The sequence below is a fragment of the Clinocottus analis genome, unplaced genomic scaffold (assembly GCF_023055335.1).
Source record: "Clinocottus analis isolate CAN_PGR_092001 unplaced genomic scaffold, fCliAna1.0.p SCAF_30, whole genome shotgun sequence".
NCBI lineage: Eukaryota > Metazoa > Chordata > Actinopteri > Perciformes > Cottidae > Clinocottus > Clinocottus analis.
The window spans coordinates 2,469,733-2,489,530 of record NW_027176043.1 but is presented as its reverse complement, the minus strand read 5'-3'; the positions used below and the strand labels follow the sequence as shown (position 1 = coordinate 2,489,530).

Genomic DNA, 19,798 nt, shown 5'->3' with positions numbered 1-19,798 from the left:
AAGCATTAATTTGCAACATTTTATTACAAAAACAGAACTGACAGTGCAAATTTTAAAAGCATTAAAATGAAAGAAAAAAAATGTGATTAATTGCTATTAATTGGGAGTTAACTATGACATGAATGCGATTTATCATGATTTAATATTTTAATCGCTTGACAGCACTAGTAAATACATAACTTTTTTTTCAAATACTTATAGAACTTCTTTTTATTTTAAATAGTAAATACATGGTAATTTTTTTTGTAAAGAAGTAAATACATTTTTTTAAAATAGTGAATACATCACTTTTTAAAATCAGTAAATACACGATGGCTGTGTGGGAAGTGTAGTACAGTGAGCTCTGGCACTTCTGTCCTTTACACTTTATGTAAGGAATACAACCTGAAATCAAATGATTTTAGATCTCGTTTAACTTCCAAAAATCCACAAAAAATATCTCATAATTTTGGGCTACAATTTGTCTTTTTACCAGGCTGAAATTTATGATCAAATGTGCCTGTCCATGGTTACGCTCGCTTACCACAGAAGTCTTTAACGCGGGTGATCTCAAAGGTCCATTCAGAAACATTAAAAGAGCTCTGCAGGTATTATTAATACCTGCAGTATGATTTGTGAAGGGGAGGCGGCTGTGTGAGTTTGATCAATAGAGAATACATATAAAGGCCATTGTGTTTGAAAAGATGAATAGAAACATTAATGTTGCACAGCCTGCGCTGCCCATCAGCTGCCTGGATTGAATATGAATACGAGGTTGGGAGGTAGACGATGCTCCACCTCCTCCTCCACCTTCCTGCTGCAGCACTGAGCGCTGTGTGGCCCACAGGACTCCTTCTGGGAGGAGAAGCTGCACCATGTGAGATCTGACTCAGCAGACGTCCGCTCAGAGTCCTTTATTCATAGCCGTCCTTTTAAATACATACATCTTAATACATACATTTAATAAAAACAGGCGCCGCAGGCAACTTTTGACCTCAGTCAAAGGTCACTTCTTTATTTGTGTTGAACAACAGACCAGTAAACATGATCATCTTCTATATTCATCTGTCCAATCGGGAACAGGGAGAAGAAAAAACAAAGCGAACAAAGAGTTATCAAATATATAAACGGTAGGGTTTCATTCACAGACGTCTGTGTTCACCCACCGAGCAGACTGAAGGCTTCACGACGGCTTTGAATCCAGTCATCCAAGAACCACCGAGACCACCGGCGGTGATGAGGTGGAGTGAACCGCTGCGACCCCTTCAAATGGAAACTGCTAAAGAAAAGAAGCCCAGAGGAATGTGTCTGTATCGTTCACCTCTCATTCGTCATCTCAAGGGCCGTTCAGGTCTGTGCGTGGACTAAAGGACCGTCACTCAAACACTGGCTCAGCGGATCCTCAGAAACACAATAATGGGACCGCCACTCATGTTGTATGCAGGGACATCATCTTCAGTTCTCTTCCTTCTCCTGGTCCTTGATGCTGAGCAGCGGGTCCACCAGCCTGTTATGAACATGCATCAACCCTGCAACGACAACAAAAACTATGATACAAGCATGGCGGATACACACGAACAGGAAAGGACTGAAATAATATTGCAGGAATGAGTCCAAAGACCCAGAAATAAGTCGCCACGTTTGCGAAGGACACACCCACGCAAAGACTCCCTCCTGTATAGTGGGACAGACTCTTTCCTCCAGACATCACACTCAGAGGTATACAGGCGGCGCCGGTGTTGGTACCTTTGAAGTATTTGACGGTTTTGACTCGTAGCTCCAGGGTGGCGTCCTCGTTGCAGACAAAGATGGTGCGCGGGTGCTGCTGGAATGCAGATACGGTCCACATGTGGTTCACTCCCTCCTCTATGGCTTTGTACAGGGCGAAGGCTTTGTGTGCTCCTGTGATCAGAATCATCACCTGAGCACAGAACACAGATCCAGGAAAGAAGGAACAGTAAGAGTTAGGCAGGACGTCTTCTTCAAATAAATTACCTTATGTAGAGTGTAAACTAGTGGATGTGCGGTTCAGAAGCGGTTTCATGAGATTAAATATCTGCAGGACAATGGAGGGATGGAATAACTCTTAATCTGACCTCCTTGGCGTTCATGACAGTTCCGACGCCCACAGTCAGCGCCATGTTGGGAACCTTGGAGAGGTCGTTGCCGAAGAAGCGAGCGTTGGCCACGATCGTATCCTTCGCCAGGGTCTTCACTCGGGTCCTGGAAACAAGGCTGGAACCGGGCTCATTGAACGCTATGTGACCATCAGGACCGATCCCTACAGAGACACACCAGAAGGAACAAAGGCGGAGCTGAAGAGAAGCTTCACGGCCCCCAAGGGATGACACCAGGGGAACCAAGGGATGACACCAGAGGAACCAAGGGATGACACCAGGGGAACCAAGGGATGACACCAGAGGAACCAAGGGATGACACCAGATGAACCAAGGGATGACACCAGGGGAACCAAGGGATGACACCAGGGGAACCAAGGGATGACACCAGGGGAACCAAGGGATGACACCAGGGGAACCAGGGGATGACACCAGATGAACCAAGGGATGACACCAGGGGAACCAAGGGATGACACCAGGGGAACCAGGGGATGACACCAGATGAACCAAGGGATGACACCAGGGGAACCAAGGGATGACACCAGGGGAACCAAGGGATGACACCAGGGGAACCAAGGGATGACACCAGGGGTCGGAACCACAAGAATCCATTAAGCCACGAGGCTAAAGCCACGAGGCTAAAGCCTCTACAGGCTACTGGCTATGTTAGCCCTCTGCACTCCACCTCAGCCTGGACTCCTTCTCACCAACTTGTTTTTCATTTTTTTAGACAATCCTTTTTAATAGTGTGTGTATATATTATGTTGTGTGATGTCTCGCGCTATTTGGACCCTGAGTTTCCCTTCAGGGATCAATAAGTGTCTATCTATCTCACTTCATGTCAGCGCATGAGAAACGTACTGACTGACGCCAGAAAACAACTCAGTGCCATCGAAGTGCACTGAAAAATAAATTGTTACCAAAAGCTTTCATTAGTTTTTAGTTGCAAAATAAATTGATTATTCAACAAAAAGACTGATACGTAGCGTCCATATCTTGTTACAATATTGCCACAAAATATTGCGAAACTTTGCAGTGTGTTTTTTTTCATGACTGCTACCTGAGGCATCTCCAGCAGAGGAGACCGGGCAGACTTAACATGTAGAGAAGAAACATGTCTGACCTCCTACGAACAGCTCGATGCCGCCCGCCTCCGTGATCTTCTGCTCGTAGGCCTGGCACTCTGCCTCCAGGTCCTCTGCGTTGCCATCCAGGATGTGAGCGTTGGCCGGGTCGATGTCGATGTGCTTGAAGAAGTTGTTCCACATGTAGGAGTGGTAGCTCTCGGGATGAGCACGAGGCAGACCTGGGGGACAAGTGGGTCAACTTTTTTTATTCAAATTTTTCTACTAAAGTGATCCGAGGCAGATCGTTGGCTCTGTCTTTTGGAAACCACGCCTACCAAAACCCCCCGCGCCCATTACCGGAAACACAAAGAACAGTTTTCCTCTGACGTTTCCTTCATTTCCTCCACAACCACATCATCCAGGACTATTTCCTCTTATGGGATATAATGAAGAGTTTCAGCAGTATTGAGAGGATGTGAGATGATAACCTGCCTCCACTTTAAAGCCACTTCTCTCTTTTGGAAACCGTGCACAAAAATCCTCCCGCCCCCATTTTAAGTCCCAGCATGCCCCATTCAGACAATCTTTTTGGCATAAACTACGTAATTTCTCCATTTTTGAACAGAACGACACAGTGTTTTGACTGAAACTCTTTCCTATAGGCCAATACTTTGTTTTATTATGATTTTTGTTACAGATTCTGATTCTTTAGGTCCTAATCTTTCCAAAAAGGTGTCTTAAGTGATTTTTTTTGCAGGTATATATATTTTTTCCCCAAGACCTTGCTGAACAAATACATACAATAAACACAAGTATTGGAATTGATTTGGGGTTCCTACAATGATCATGTTCAATGATTTAATGTTGTCTCCCTCCGATGGCCACAGATATCGTTTATTGTATTATTATTTTGGACAGACTCCTTGATCCATTGTTTGCTGTTTGCAGGTGTAATGAGACTCGTTTTAACTAAATAAAAGAAAGTAAAGCTTACCTACCCGACCATTAACTAGTCAACTCACCCACATATTCGTCCATGTTGAAGGTCTTCACGTGCTTGAATGAGATGTCTCCACTTCGGTGGTATTCTATTAACTTCTGGTAGCAGCCGTACGGGGTGCTCCCTGGAAGCAACGACACACGCTCACGTTGGCTGACAGAAAATAGTCCGCACACAGACGACAGCGCGTTACTCACCCGTAGGCAAGCCCAGAGTGAAGTATCTCTCCGCGCAGGGCTTGAACTGGAGGATCCTGTTGCGGATGTACTTCGCTGCCCACTCGCTGGCCAGGTCGTAGTCGTCCAGGATGACCAGCCTCATCGTGCCGGCTCGCTCTCCGTCACTGAACGGGAAGAAAGCGACGCGGCTTCCGTCTTGACGGGAGACAGAGCAGCAGCATGAGAAACACCACGCCAACGTCAATGCAAACAAATGGCCAATTTAAAGTGTGCCATGCTAGCGTTAGCTGGTTATCAGAGTTGTTGCAGTACAATGCGTCACTTATCTAAAATACCGTCTCAAATGTCGGCTCGCCTCGGTTCGGGCTGGCTGCTATCTACAATTATCTAACCGGCTAACACTCCGGTAAACTAGGTTTCTGCACGTACGGCAGTAGTTATTATAGAAAGCACAGCGGCGTAAACAGAGGCGCAGGTTAATGTCGCTCAGATAATATGCAACTACTAACTAGGTTAACTAGTTGGTTAGTCGTGCGCGTTGACGACACAGTTAATTAGTGGCATGTTTTTACCTGGTTTACAAAATACGCTGTTTGTCAGACGAGAAGTCAGGTTTCTCAAGTCTTTTGTCACGTGACGCACTTCCGGTCAAGTGATTTCGCCGGTGGAGGTATGGAAGTCCGTGTGGGACAAAAATAATAGAATGACGATTTTATTTTCTCCCCTCCATCCTGCACTCAACATGTTTGGATGAAGCCTGCTGTTTTCATACAGAACTTTATGCCGATAAAAAAGTGTATGATTGTATCTTCTGATGGAAGTATTGTTCTAATTTAGCAGAAAATGCATCACACTTTTATCATACATACAGATAGTGTAGGGTTGATTTATTAGTTTGTTTCACATATTGTTTTATTAGTAACAATTGTGCAATTGGCACCTATGATTGTTTTTTAGGACAGGTACAGGACCAACATGCACCTGTGAGGGTTGTTTTTATTTATTTTTACAAGATCAAGAGACTCAACAGGAGGGTTATATCTCTCTCTCTATATATATACACATACATATATATACATACATACATACATATATATATACATATATACATACATATATATATATATATATACATACACACATATATATATATATACATATATATATACATATATATATATATATACATATACATATATATATATACATATATATATACATACATATATATACATACATATATGTATATATATATACATATATATATATACATATATATATATACATATATATATATACATATATATATACATATATATATACATATATATATACATATACATATATATATACATATACATATATATATATATATATATATATATATATATATATATATATATATATATATATATATATATATATATTCTTATTTGGTTCCTTGCAGTGGACAAAGAAAGCCAAGAAGCACACAAACGTTTGTATCCGGAAAAAAAAAGAAAGTTTTACACTCTTCACCGCACATTTCTGAAAGTTTTAGTTGCTGGTTAAACTGGTGATTTTAAATATGTTGTAATGCAGTAAATTTAGAGAACACCCAGTGATGTTATATGTAACACTGTAAAAGAGGCTTTACTGCATAACAACTATTTTCCCATCAATTTAATTTTGCGTTTGTCTTTAAGTCGTGTCATTGCTACTTTTACTTGAGTAAAGATCTTCTTTCACCACTGCTGATGAGTGGCCTCATGTTATCCAGAGGGTGAGGTTAACCTGCAGAATTATCAACAAAACGTGGCCCAATATTCTCCCTTCTTATGAGCATCATTTGATTGAAGCTCTTCTAAAAACCTGCGGGACATGTGAGTCCTCTGACAGCACGATCTCTGAATCCTTTTGAAATCTGTATCCAAATATCACTCACACGTTGAATATACACATCAAGCAACATAGTTGTTTAAAATTTAATATTGTAACATTGGTTAAGAGGAAAGATCCGCATCACACTTATTAATGTATCAGAGTCAGCATTGGTAAACAACTGGTTTCTGTCTGGGATGTGGAGCGGAGCTGTCGGAGGTAGGAGAGTGAACTTGAACGTTTTCCAGATTCTTCTCTGCAGCAGAACAAGATGATGGTCCCAAGTTGTCATTGGAGATGGGAGCGTTGGAGTTAGACTGATAAAATGTCTCTTTTATGCTTTCTTCTTGTAGTCCTCCAAGTGGGCCAGGATCCACCCAGATGGTCCCAGAATGGCCAGGGAGAAAAGGCTCAATCCAATGATAGTTTCCTAGACAAGAGACAGAGAGGATTCAGTCAGCCAACAGCCAATCAGCGTCTCCACTGCTACATCACAAAAGAGCCAACAATAACTCCTGGTTGACCTTGTGACACAATTTGGAATCAATCATCATATTTGGAATTTCTGGGAGCAACTTTCTACATTTTTTCTCACGTGGCAACACACTGGAACAATCATTTACGTAGTAGTTTTGTCTTAGTTTTTGTGTCCTTGTCAATGTATCGATCCTAGATCCTCAAAGCAAAGGAGTTATGCTTGTGCATCTGTACCTAAAGCATGGACGTGTTATTGGATATGTAGCTTTCCAGTAAAGACTGGAAACAGAGGATATTACCTACAAGTGAGCCTTTTCGATACCAAGTAAAATAAAGTTCCTTTAAAAGTTCCGTCACTTTAATATTACAGCTTGTAAAGGCCTAACTAATTGTAACCACTTTATTCCACTTAATAATAGGCTATATAGTACTTAGTAATACATCATAGTACGTTAGTTTATATCTATATATATATCGTATTGACAATCTGCAAAGTGGTCCAACTAGTAACTAATATTGTGAAGTTATGTATAATATGTTGCTGAGACGTATTGGACTACAGGTATAGCGTAAACACTGCAGTAAAAAGAAGGCGATAAGTACCGCAAAATAATTTGACTTAAGTACAGTGCTGGAGTACATGTACTCAGTTACATTCCACCACTGTAAAACAAGATCACAACATTGTTTACAATTTAGCTTTAACTTCTTTCCTCATAGCTACTTGCGTGACATAACCTATACGGCTGGTCTCCTTCGCCCTGCTCTCCTTGATGCAGCGCCCCGCTCTCTGCGCCAGCACACAGGGCTGACGGCACCACTTTACCGGACATGCAGCCATTTATGCTCAGTTATTTGGTCATTAGAGACGTTGTCTTTCATCAGGAAACAAGTAAACCGAACACAGATACACATGTTGACCTCGCCAGCCAAGGACAGCTAACGCTAAGCTAATGGCTGCTAGCTAGCAATGCCGTTAGCGCGAGCCCAAAGCGGTCCAACGGACTTACAACTGTGCCGATCTTTTCCTTGGCCGGGGCGGCGTGGAGGTTAGCCCGCGGAGTGACGGCGTGTCCCCGCAGGACGGGAGCGGCGCGGCCAGCGATGGTCCTCAGGAGTCCCGACATGTTTATGTGCTAGACTGGAACGGTGTCTTCTCGAAATGAAGAGACGACGATGACAAGAGGAAGTGTATCAACACAGAGGTCGTTGCTCTTCTTCTCCTCACAGGAGATTACTGGCGACTCTTAGAGCGCCACCTGCCGTCCTGTATGCGGATGTACATGGAGCTGTGAAGGGTCCGTCTTCTTCGGTGGTGGAAAGTAGATTTACTCAAAAACTGTTCTATTTAAAACACACACACACACACACACACACACACACACACACACACACACACACACACACACACACACATATTTATATATATATATATATAAGCATATATATATATATATATATATATATATATATATATATATATATATATATATATATATATATATATATATATATAATTGTTATTATATGTATTATTCATATATAATTGTTAATATATGTATTATTCATATATTTATATAATTATTGTTCTTGGCTAATGTGTCAGACAGATCTCCTCCCACAGGTTTCATATAGATGTTGAGGCAAAGCTTGTGTTCAATTATTGACTAAGAAAACAAGTTATTTTGTATGTGTGACAAATAATAAATAATATCTGATTTGTGCTCGTTACATCTGCAGGGCTCATAAGTGTCCACTTGGCCAAATAGACTTCACACCATCAGATAAACTCCCTTTTGCGGGGGCTGGTGCAGTGGGGTTCACCAGCTCACGTCCTCGTAGTACAGGAGCTGTAACAGTGTACTGCTGTGGGTGTTAGCGCTCTCTCAAACTAGATTTTGACAAGTGAGGGAGAGGATTAGGTAAAACTGCAGAGTCACCTTAAGGCTCTTTCCATCACAGTTTGTATTCATTATTAAAAGTAATTACCACACAGTAAGCCTGAGGCCTTGGGGGACCCAGCAGACCCGGGTTCCTGGAGCAGATGCTTCTCTTTGCTCGTCGGTGTCAGAGAACAGTCTTTAGTCCGAGGCTCAGGCATTAACTCAACTGCAGTTTTGTAACACTAAAGCATATCGGCCATAGTCAAGCAACTCCACGTGAGTGTTAATCCTCTCTTGGTCAGCCCTGCAGCCTCCTGCTAACTGGGCACAGGGACCGGTGGTATGTAGTAATCCCCCTCACCCCACAACAATACCCAACAGATTTTAGTTTGACGAAGACTTTTGCAATACAGACTCTCTACGTCTCTTCTCTCTGTTTTAAAAATATATTTATCACCTCTCTGTGTAATTTACCCTACAAGACTGTTAGTGGGAACACCGTTTACTTTAATTAACAGACACTTTTGTTTTTTGTCTTTTTTTTAACCACCTCAGAAAATGGGGATTGACTCTGGATTCAATGGTTCAGATGGTGTTCCACTTTACGGGGGTAAAAGTGCCTTTACCCAACTGGAGCACAACATAGTGGCTGGATATCTCATCACTGCAGGTAACACAGATGAGGCCACAATGGCAGCAGAAATACATGATGCATTATGTGAATGATGATCTGTAGAAACCTTGTACAGTCTCTCTGGAGCCAGCAGCCTGCATGCAGTCATTGTTCAAACATACGTTCAACATCTCACAGTTGACAGTCAACCAGCGATAGTCAGCTGGGAGGAAATGTGATTTTGAAGTATTACTGGCTGTGTAACAAATTTATATATCCTAAGGAAAGACATTTTTATAAGAACACGAGAGGTAAAGAAAATATGAGTGTTTTCAGGCTATTGATGGTGAAAGTAAACCATTGTTACCCTTTGAAACTGGTTCTGATAGCATTATGTAACTGATCAGGTCTTGGCACTGACGTGTTTCTGAATTCCTACTTTTTATTTTTTTCATGGTAACTTCATTAAGAATGCATGTTTTTTCATAATGAGCACCATTTTTTATTCTAAGATTCTCTCCATTTTGTATTGATCGAGGTGTTTTGCTTTGTAAATACATCTTTCTTTATGAGCCGTGCTCCCATCAGAGCACTTTTTTTAGTTTACGTTATCCAAACGAATCATATTCACAGAAGTTGCCAGGAAAACATTTAGACATTTTATGTTTCTGCAAACATATGTTGAATGTTGGTGTTTTGCATGAGGTGAAGGACAATGAAAGGTGAGCAGATCAAGGGAAGTAATAAATAAAGTGACTTGAATACAGTCATTGAAGCTTTGAATCAGTTTTCTTTCCCCCTCAGTTAAAGTGACTTCATAAGATTACAGGTGTTAATCTTTCTTGTTTCTCTTCACAGGTGTCATAAGTTTATTCAGCAACATTGTTGTGCTGATCATGTTCATGAAGTTTAAGGAGCTGCGCACTGCCACCAACTTTATTATAATCAATCTAGCTTTCACTGACATTGGAGTGGCTGGTATCGGCTACCCCATGTCCGCGGCCTCAGACATCCACGGCAGCTGGAAGTTTGGCTACGCTGGTTGTCAGGTGGGTGGAACGTGTCTGTTCGTACAATGACAAGTCATGCACAGCATAATGTTGAGATCATTGGAGGGGAAGGTTCTGCTTTGAGGACCCATCCTTTAAGGCTAGGGTTAGGGTTCCTCTAAGGCTAGTTTTGGGGTTCATCTAAGGCTGGGGTTAGAGTTCCTCTCAGGCTAGGGTTAGGGTTCATCTAAGGCTAGGTTTAGGGTTCCTCTAAGGCTAGGGTTCCTCTAAGTATAGGGTTAGGGTTCCTCTAAGTATAGGGTTAGGGTTCCTCTAAGTATAGGGTTAGAGTTCCTCTAAGTATAAGGTTAGGGTTCCTCTAAGTATAGGGTTAGGGTTCCTCTAAGGCTAGGGTTCCTCTAAGTATAGGGTTAGGGTTCCTCTAAGTATAGGGTTAGGGTTCCTCTAAGTATAGGGTTAGAGTTCCTCTAAGTATAAGGTTAGGGTTCCTCTAAGTATAGGGTTAGGGTTCCTCTAAGGCTAGGATTAGGGTTCCTCTAAGGCTAGAGTTAGGGTTCCTCTAAGTATAGGGTTAGGGTTCCTCTAAGTATAGGGTTAGGGTTCCTCTAAGTATAGGGTTAGGGTTCCTCTAAGTATAGGGTTAGGGTTCCTCTAAGTATAGGGTTAGGGTTCCTCTAAGTATAGGGTTAGGGTTCCTCTAAGTATAGGGTTAGAGTTCCTCTAAGTATAAGGTTAGGGTTCCTCTAAGTATAGGGTTAGGGTTCCTCTAAGGCTAGGATTAGGGTTCCTCTAAGGCTAGAGTTAGGGTTCCTCTAAGTATAGGGTTAGGGTTCCTCTAAGTATAGGGTTAAGGTTCCTCTAAGTATAGGGCTAGGGTTCCTCTAAGTATAGGGCTAGGGTTCCTCTAAGTATAGGGTTAGGGTTCCTCTAAGTATAGGGTTAGGGTTCCTCTAAGGCTAGGATTAGGGTTCCTCTAAGTATAGGGTTAAGGTTCCTCTAAGTATAGGGCTAGGGTTCCTCTAAGTATAGGGCTAGGGTTCCTCTAAGTATAGGGTTAGGGTTCCTCTAAGGCTAGGATTAGGGTTCCTCTAAGTATAGGGTTAGGGTTCCTCTAAGTATAAGGTTAGGGTTCCTCTAAGTATAGGGTTAGGGTTCCTCTAAGGCTAGGGTTCCTCTAAGTATAGGGTTAGGGTTCCTCTAAGTATAGGGTTAGGGTTCCTCTAAGTATAAGGTTAGGGTTCCTCTAAGTATAGGGTTAGGGTTCCTCTAAGGCTAGGGTTCCTCTAAGTATAGGGTTAGGGTTCCTTTAAGTATAGGGTTAGGGTTCCTCTAAGGCTAGGGTTCCTCTAAGTATAGGGTTAGGGTTCCTTTAAGTATAGGGTTAGGGTTCCTCTAAGTATAGGGTTAGGGTTCCTCTAAGTATAGGGTTAGGGTTCCTCTAAGTATAGGGTTAGGGTTCCTCTAAGTATAGGGTTAGGGTTCCTCTAAGGCTAGGGTTCCTCTAAGTATAGGGTTAGGGTTCCTCTAAGTATAGGGTTAGGGTTCCTCTAAGGCTAGGGTTCCTCTAAGTATAGGGTTAGGGTTCCTCTAAGTATAGGGTTAGGGTTCCTCTAAGTATAGGGTTAGGGTTCCTCTAAGTATAGGGTTAGGGTTCCTCTAAGGCTAGGGTTCCTCTAAGTATAGGGTTAGGGTTCCTCTAAGTATAAGGTTAGGGTTCCTCTAAGTATAGGGTTAGGGTTCCTCTAAGGCTAGGGTTCCTCTAAGTATAGGGTTAGGGTTCCTTTAAGTATAGGGTTAGGGTTCCTCTAAGGCTAGGGTTCCTCTAAGTATAGGGTTAGGGTTCCTTTAAGTATAGGGTTAGGGTTCCTCTAAGTATAGGGTTAGGGTTCCTCTAAGTATAGGGTTAAGGTTCCTCTAAGGCTAGAGTTAGGGTTCCTCTAAGTATAGGGTTAGGGTTCCTCTAAGGCTAGAGTTAGGGTTCCTCTAAGTATAGGGTTAGGGTTCCTCTAAGTATAGGGTTAGGGTTCCTCTAAGTATAGGGTTAGGGTTCCTCTAAGGCTAGGGTTCCTCTAAGTATAGGGTTAGGGTTCCTTTAAGTATAGGGTTAGGGTTCCTCTAAGGCTAGGGTTCCTCTAAGTATAGGGTTAGGGTTCCTTTAAGTATAGGGTTAGGGTTCCTTTAAGGCTCGTCTCCACTGGATCTGACCTAGATGGATGCAGACTGCTTTACTGTGTAAACAGGTTCTGTGAAGCGTTAGCATGAAGATGTATTTCATTATTTCATTTGAATAAAAATACTCCTTATTCATTTGTTACATTTCCAGTGAAAAGAACAAAATATCTTTTTTTAAAAATATTTTAAGATATGTTTGCAGTTCAACAATTTATTTTCACAGCAAGCAGTTCACGTGATAATAATAAATGATCACATTATGTCCTGGAGCTGTTTGACGTTATGGCAATAAGTTACACGCTATGACGTGAAAAGTTATGTTGTAACATGATAACAATAAGTTACGTGAACTATAATTAAACAACATAACAAGATCAATAGCTGACTGATAAACAAGAACAGGTTCCTATTATAACTAATTATTTTGTATGGATAGATATTTTGTATCATCAGTTTGTATCATTATAAATGAACATATCTAATTATAACATGAACATATCTAATTATAACATGAACATATCTGATTATAACTTGAACATATCTAATTATAACATGAACATATCTAATTATAACATGAACATATCTTATTATAACATGAACATCTTATTATCTTATAATAACATGAACATATCTTATTATAACATGAACATATCTGATTATAACATGAACATATCTGATTATAACATGAACATATCTGATTATAACATGAACATATCTAATTATAACATGAACATATCTGATTATAACATGAACATATCTGATTATAACATGAACATATCTAATTATAACATGAACATATCTAATTATAACATGAACATATCTGATTATAACATGAACATATCTAATTATAATGTGAACATATGTTGTTATAACATAAACATATCTTATTATAACATGAACATATCTTATTATAACATGCACATATCTGATTATAACATGAACATATCTGATTATAACATGAACATATCTGATTATAACATAAACATATGTTGTTATAACATGAACATATCTGATTATAACATGAACATATATGATTATAACATGAACATATCTGATTATAACATGAACATATCTGATTATAACATAAACATATGTTGTTATAACATGAACATATCTGATTATAACATGAACATATATGATTATAACATGAACATATCTGATTATAACATGAACATATCTGATTATAACATAAACATATGTTGTTATAACATGAACATATCTGATTATAACATGAACATATATGATTATAACATGAACATATCTGATTATAACATGAACATATCTGATTATAACATAAACATATGTTGTTATAACATGAACATATCTGATTATAACATGAACATATATGATTATAACATGAACATATCTGATTATAACATGAACATATCTGATTATAACATAAACATATGTTGTTATAACATGAACATATCTGATTATAACATGAACATATCTGATTATAACATGCACATATCTGAGTTCACAGTGAAATGTCTCTTGTGGCCGTGAGGCTGGTTCACATCAGCTGCTCTGCACACGGTCACGCGTTGGCTTCTCTTGACAGATTATGTTTTCCTCAGCCTTTATTATTGCACAGATCTTATTGAGCCATGTGATGTTAGTCGACAGAGAGCAGGGAAGTGTGTGAGCTGTTTGTGTTACAGCGCCTGCTGTGTGTGTAGCTTTGACTTCTCTGTCAAAAATGTTCATATCTATTAAGTCAGTCAGTTATAGTGACAGATATAGTGAAACACAAAGGACGACACAAACATGGAATTCATTCACTGAAACTCAGATATACTTCCAATGTCTGCTGACGTTTGGCATACAGGAAACCAGTGTTGGATGTGTTCATCTCATCTTCCAGGCAGCCATTGCTGTAGTTTATTTTAGTGCGCTGTAAAATGAAATGATGAGAAAACCTGCGTCACTGTTGCCAAAGTTATGCATCCATATGTATACTTTGCATATCATTGTGTGGTGCTGGGCCTGTCAAACACTTCTATTTGGAATTCTATGCAACAATACTGTGACTTTGTCAAAGAAATAGCATGTACATGTAACGTTGATGGATTCTAATCTAGTTTGGAAATAGTTTTCTCTTCAAGTGCTGATGAATAAAATGATTGGCAAATAACTGGTTAATAGTCTTCCTTGTCATAAATTATCCAAACATGTATAAACATTATGCCTCTTTTAACTACAGCAACAGGGCCGTTGTCATTAAGGAGCTGTGTTTGTGCCACCAGATCTACGCAGCGCTCAACATCTTCTTCGGCATGGCCAGCATCGGCCTGCTGACGGTGGTGGCCATCGACCGATACCTCACCATCTGCAGACCAGACATGGGTATCTGTCTTCATCTCTTTCCGCTTGGTGTTCCTCAGGAACTGACAACACATCAAGTCATTCCTGATCCTCAGGGTTAGGGGTGACCCCTGACCTTTCTTAGAGCCACCACCCAGACAGAAGAGATCTCACTCGTACCTCAGAAGCGATTGTTCCTCCACATGGACTTCCCTGACCTTCATTGTGAATGCAGATGTGGTTTGTCTCTCCAGGGCAGAAGATGACGATGCGATCCTACAACCTCCTCATCCTGGCAGCGTGGCTGAACGCTGTGTTCTGGTCCTCCATGCCCGTGGTGGGCTGGGCCGGCTACGCCCCCGACCCCACCGGAGCTACATGCACCATCAACTGGAGACAGAACGACGCGTGAGTCACCAGCAGATAACCACGTGTATATGTTTTACTACCGAGCAGATAGCTCGCTAGTAGAAACAATAGAAAACCACTGCCACCACTAACCCGGTGGTGACGTTGAGTTGTCATTCAGCGTTGTGTCTCCACCTGTTTATCCATGAAAACAAACTTATTCAACAAACACTGATTACCAAAACCCAGAAAATAAATACCCACAGACTAAAACCCCATTAAAAAACCCATGAAACTATAGTCCATCCTAAACCTGTGAAGAAGATTCATCCCAACAACAATACAACATGCCTCACTTCCACGGCACCACACGCTCTGCTCGACTCACTCACCTTGGTCACAGGTGTTTTGTCTCTAGGTATCAGGTATTTTGTCTTTAGGTATCAGGTGTTTTGTCTCTAAGAATCAGGTGTTTTATCTCTGTTTCAGGTATTTTGTCTCTAGGTATCAGGTATTTTGTCTCTAAGAATCAGGTGTTTTATCTCTGTTTCAGGTATTTTGTCTTTAGGTTTCAGGTATTTTGTCTTTAGGTATCAGGTATTTTGTCTCTAGGTATCAGGTATTTTGTCTTTAGGTATCAGGTATTTTGTCTCCTGGTATCAGGTATTGTGTCTCTAGGTATCAGGTATTGTGTCTCTGGGTATCAGGTATTGTGTCTCCTGGTATCAGGTATTGTGTCTCCTGGTATCAGGTATTGTGTCTCTAGGTATCAGGTATTGTGTCTCTGGGTATCAGGTATTTTGTCTCTAGGTATCAGGTATTTTGTCTTTGGGTATCAGATATTTTGTCTCTAGGTTTCAGGTATTGTGTCTCTAGGTATCAGGTATTTTGTCTCTAGGTTTCAGGTATTGTGTCTCTAGGTATCAGGTATTTTGTCTCTAGGTATCAGGTATTGTGTCTCTAGGTATCAGGTATTGTGTCTCTAGGTATCAGGTATTTTGTCTCTAGGTATCAGGTATTTTGTCTCTAGGTATCAGATATTGTGTCTCTAGGTATCAGGTATTTTGTCTCTAGGTATCAGGTATTTTGTCTCTAGGTATCAGGTATTTTGTCTTTAGGTATCAGGTATTGTGTCTCTGGGTATCAGGTCCCAGGCATCTTGTCTCATGTGGTTTTGCAGTACAGATGGTACCTCAATGTGGGCGGGTTTCCACTGAAGGCGTCGACTCCGCTGCAGGAAACTGCTGTGACATCATTTTCTCGGTGACGCTCACTGAGCGCTCCGCTGACGCCTTGTTTACTGCAGCAGGTTACACTGGAATGTGAAGGACGTCTGATTTAAGCCCTTCATCAGGTCATCTGACTACCAGCGGCCTTCTGTTGGGAAACAGCTGCAGCTGAACTTATTATGAGCACATACGTTTTAAACCAATTCATGCAAGCATTGAACAATATTAATGCAGTGAACGATGAGACATCCCAGCCATTCTGGACAGAAATACATTGGCCGTGCAGACATTATAAATGGCTCCAGTGATTGAAACCAAGTGAGTAGTATGACAGCGGCAGATTATTATACTGCTGTTATTACCATTGCCACTGTAATTATATGTAATAAATGTGACGTATCAGCAGTAGTAATAGTGAAGTAGTATGTTGTGGTAGGACCTGGTTTGCATGTTAAGTTGGAGCAGACTGTCACTAACCTTCCCTCCACAGATCCTTCATCTCGTACACGATGGCTGTGATTGCTGTGAACTTTGTGCTGCCTCTGTCGGCCATGTTTTACTGCTACTACAACGTGTCGGCCACCGTGAAGCGATACAAAGCCAGTAACTGCCTGGACAGCATCAACATCGACTGGTCCGATCAGATGGACGTCACCAAGGTGAACACTGAACCCGCCGAGCGTCCAGCTCACCCTCCTTCCTCCTGAAGGCCGAGTTGGTGTTCCTCTCATGATGGTCGTCCATCATTCTAGTGCTTCAACAAAGTTGAACATCTCTATTCGCTGTCAATCAATCAGTGTTTTCATTGCGTGCCATGTGACAATGTTCCTGTAAACAGTGTCCATAATGACGTGGCAACGGCCCAATGGTTCAGGTTCAGTGTCCATGAGGTCTCTCATGCGTCTGGATGGAATATGAATGGATGTACGCTTCATGGCCGCATAATGACTCAAACTCTTTTTTAATCTAGAAACAAAGCCTCGTGCACTGAGTCTGATGGGTTTATTTTTTTGGCAAAGTATTTGCAATGCAAGACCAACCTGAATTCATCACGTGGGTTCCAAACAGGGCGAATGAGTGAATGAGTGAATGAATGAATGAATTAGCAGGAAGCTCTCATACCGCTGCTGTCTGATCTTTTGTTTGGTTCCATCCCCGACTGGAAACTGCTCCGTGTGGAGCTTCTCCGATGTGTTTTATTCAGTAAGTGAAGTGTTTCTGGGAGTCGAGTGACCGAGTGAGTCGTCTGTTGCTGTGTCTGTGGCCGGCAGATGTCCATGGTGATGATCGTCATGTTCCTGGTGGCCTGGTCTCCGTACTCCATCGTGTGTCTCTGGGCCTCTTTCGGCGACCCCAAGACCATCCCTGCCTCCATGGCCATCATCGCTCCGCTCTTCGCCAAATCCTCCACCTTCTACAACCCCTGCATTTATGTTGTGGCCAACAAGAAGTGAGTGTTCGCCATCATGCGTTAGTTAATATATATATATGTGTATATATATATATATATATATATATATATATATATATATATATATATATATATATATATATATATATATATATATAATATGTATAAAGGACTGTGTCGCCTCTTGTTGTGTTCCTCTGTGTCTCTGTGAGTCTCTTTTGGGTTATTTTAGGTCATTCTTTTTTATTACTTATTGATGAAACCTGTTTTGATTGTGTTTATTTTTTACTGTCTTGTTTGCACTTTAGCCTCTGCTGCTGTCATCCTGCACATTCGCCCACTGCCGACTAATCAAAGATTATCTTACCTTATCTAATCTTATTTTGAGGTGTCATAGTTTTATGTTTTTGCTATCGTCCCTTCCTCAGTGGTACGCGTCTCTTTGTGGATGTTTTGCACCTCTGAATCTTGGTTGTGTGTCTCTTTGTGTCTTTTTGTGTCTCTTTGTGGCTGTGTGTGGGGGCGTGCACCAGCTCTGCTGCGTCATCGGTCAGTAACGTTTGAGTGATGTGGTGCACTTTAAGTTGATGAGGACGCTGTCTGCCTGCAGGTTCAGGAGAGCCATCATCGGGATGGTTCGATGTCAGACCCGGCAGCGGATCACCATCAATACCCAGGTTCCCATGACAACCTCCCAACAACCCCTGACCCAGTGAGGCGCGTCCCGTCGTGTAACGCACCCGGCCATTAAACCCTTCATAGAAGATTACAACATGAACTCACATGAATCCGTGTCAGTGTTTTCCTCCCTCATGACCCAACGCTCTGAGTATGACTGCGTACGCTCCACGTGACCTTGTCGTCATGGCGTGTGTTATTGTCATCAACCCACAATCAGACTCCTCCTGTGTGCGGACTGCACCCTTCAGCTGCTCGGCTCTTTGCTGTGAAAGGCCAACGCCAGAGTTCAGAGTTCACATGTTGCAGACACGGCGGTGCAGAGTAGCTCCTCTAGAGACCCTGGAGCTCGCATCAGCAGCCCAGCATGTGTTATGATGAAGCCTCACACGTACTCTAAGCTTCACAACAAGCGCTCGCACCTGGTGTCACACCGCCGAGACCACACCCGTGTTGTGTTGAACCAGTTTCAGCCCAAAAATGAAGCAGTGAACTAACTGAGAAAATAAGAGTTCATGAACCGTGACGCTGAAGGTGCTTCTCCATCGGTGTGTGTCTTTCTCCATCGGTGTGTGTCTTTCTCCATCGGTGTGTGTCTTTCTCCATCGGTGTGTGTCTTTCTTCATCGGTGTGTGTCTTTCTCCATCGGTGTGTGTCTTTCTTCATCGGTGTGTGTCTTTCTCCATCGGTGTGTGTCTTTCTCCATCGGTGTGTGTCTTTCTCCATCGGTGTGTGTCTTTCTCCATCGGTGTGTGTCTTTCTCCATCGGTGTGTGTCTTTCTCCATCGGTGTGTGTCTTTCTCCATCGGTGTGTGTCTTTCTTCATCGGTGTGTGTCTTTCTCCATCGGTGTGTGTCTTTCTTCATCGGTGTGTGTCTTTCTCCATCGGTGTGTGTCTTTCTCCATCGGTGTGTGTCTTTCTTCATCGGTGTGTGTCTTTCTCCATCGGTGTGTGTCTTTCTCCATCGGTGTGTGTCTTTCTCCATCGGTGTGTGTCTTTCTCCATCGATGTGTGTCTTTCCTCATCGGTGTGTGTCTTTCTCCATCGGTGTGTGTCTTTCTTCATCGGTGTGTGTCTTTCTCCATCGGTGTGTGTCTTTCTTCATCGGTGTGTGTCTTTCTCCATCGGTGTGTGTCTTTCTCCATCGGTGTGTGTCTTTCTTCATCGGTGTGTGTCTTTCTCCATCGGTGTGTGTCTTTCTCCATCGGTGTGTGTCTTTCTCCATCGATGTGTGTCTTTGTCATCGGTGTGTGTCTTTCTCCATCGATGTGTGTCTTTCCTCATCGGTGTGTGTCTTTCTCCATCGATGTGTGTCTTTCTCCATCGGTGTGTGTCTTTCTCCATCGATGTGTGTCTTTCTCCATCGATGTGTGTCTTTGTCATCGATGTGTGTCTTTCTCCATCGGTGTGTGTCTTTGTCATCAATGTGTGTCTTTGTCATTGTCCGGCGGTTGGATTTCTATACCAACA

At 41.8% G+C, this 19,798-nt stretch overlaps 2 protein-coding genes and 1 long non-coding RNA gene across 4 annotated transcripts; 1 reads left to right on the top strand and 2 right to left on the bottom strand.

Annotated features, from left to right (window-relative positions):
- Positions 1–962: 962 nt before the first annotated feature.
- Positions 963–5,008, bottom strand: LOC137798623 (glucosamine-6-phosphate isomerase 2). Of its 2 annotated transcripts, XR_011079374.1 has the most exons (8): positions 4,915–5,008; positions 4,361–4,537; positions 4,186–4,287; positions 3,220–3,402; positions 2,076–2,260; positions 1,726–1,900; positions 1,146–1,508; positions 963–1,034 (listed from the first exon to the last, which is right to left on the bottom strand). XR_011079374.1 is itself a non-coding variant. In XM_068595508.1 (7 exons), the coding sequence occupies exons 2-7, from the start codon at positions 4,482–4,484 to the stop codon at positions 1,435–1,437; spliced, it is 843 nt and encodes a 280-aa protein (XP_068451609.1). In that variant the 5' UTR covers positions 4,485–4,537; positions 4,915–5,008; the 3' UTR covers positions 963–1,434. The 2 variants fall into 2 exon arrangements, 1 of the variants encoding a protein (XP_068451609.1); XM_068595508.1 differs by having other exon boundaries at positions 963–1,508.
- A 1,284-nt stretch (positions 5,009–6,292) lies between these two features.
- LOC137798624 (uncharacterized) lies at positions 6,293–7,975 on the bottom strand. Its single transcript, XR_011079375.1, has 2 exons — positions 7,690–7,975; positions 6,293–6,632 (listed from the first exon to the last, which is right to left on the bottom strand). It is a non-coding gene; the product is annotated as an uncharacterized lncRNA (long non-coding RNA).
- On the top strand, positions 7,703–18,427 carry rrh (retinal pigment epithelium-derived rhodopsin homolog). Its single transcript, XM_068595507.1, has 8 exons — positions 7,703–8,001; positions 9,118–9,232; positions 10,034–10,224; positions 14,604–14,703; positions 14,916–15,069; positions 16,729–16,897; positions 17,510–17,688; positions 18,260–18,427. Exons 2-8 carry the CDS (start codon positions 9,121–9,123, stop codon positions 18,363–18,365), a joined length of 1,011 nt encoding a protein of 336 aa, XP_068451608.1. The 5' UTR covers positions 7,703–8,001; positions 9,118–9,120; the 3' UTR covers positions 18,366–18,427.
- Positions 18,428–19,798: the final 1,371 nt, after the last annotated feature.

What these genes read in the sequence shown, in the direction of transcription:
- LOC137798623 (XM_068595508.1), bottom strand. Translation starts at nt 4,484, where the DNA reads ATGAGGCTGGTCATCCTGGACGACTACGACCTGGCCAGCGAGTGGGCA. An exon ending in CACTCTGGGCTTGCCTACGG is followed by an intron (nt 4,288 to 4,360) that starts GTGAGTAACGCG and finishes CGTTGCTTCCAG; the next exon opens with GGAGCACCCCGTACGGCTGC. An exon ending in CTGTCATGAACGCCAAGGAG is followed by an intron (nt 1,901 to 2,075) that starts GTCAGATTAAGA and finishes TTCTGTGCTCAG; the next exon opens with GTGATGATTCTGATCACAGG.
- rrh (XM_068595507.1), top strand. Translation starts at nt 9,121, where the DNA reads ATGGGGATTGACTCTGGATTCAATGGTTCAGATGGTGTTCCACTTTAC. An exon ending in CATCTGCAGACCAGACATGG is followed by an intron (nt 14,704 to 14,915) that starts GTATCTGTCTTC and finishes TTGTCTCTCCAG; the next exon opens with GGCAGAAGATGACGATGCGA. An exon ending in ATCAGATGGACGTCACCAAG is followed by an intron (nt 16,898 to 17,509) that starts GTGAACACTGAA and finishes TGTGGCCGGCAG; the next exon opens with ATGTCCATGGTGATGATCGT.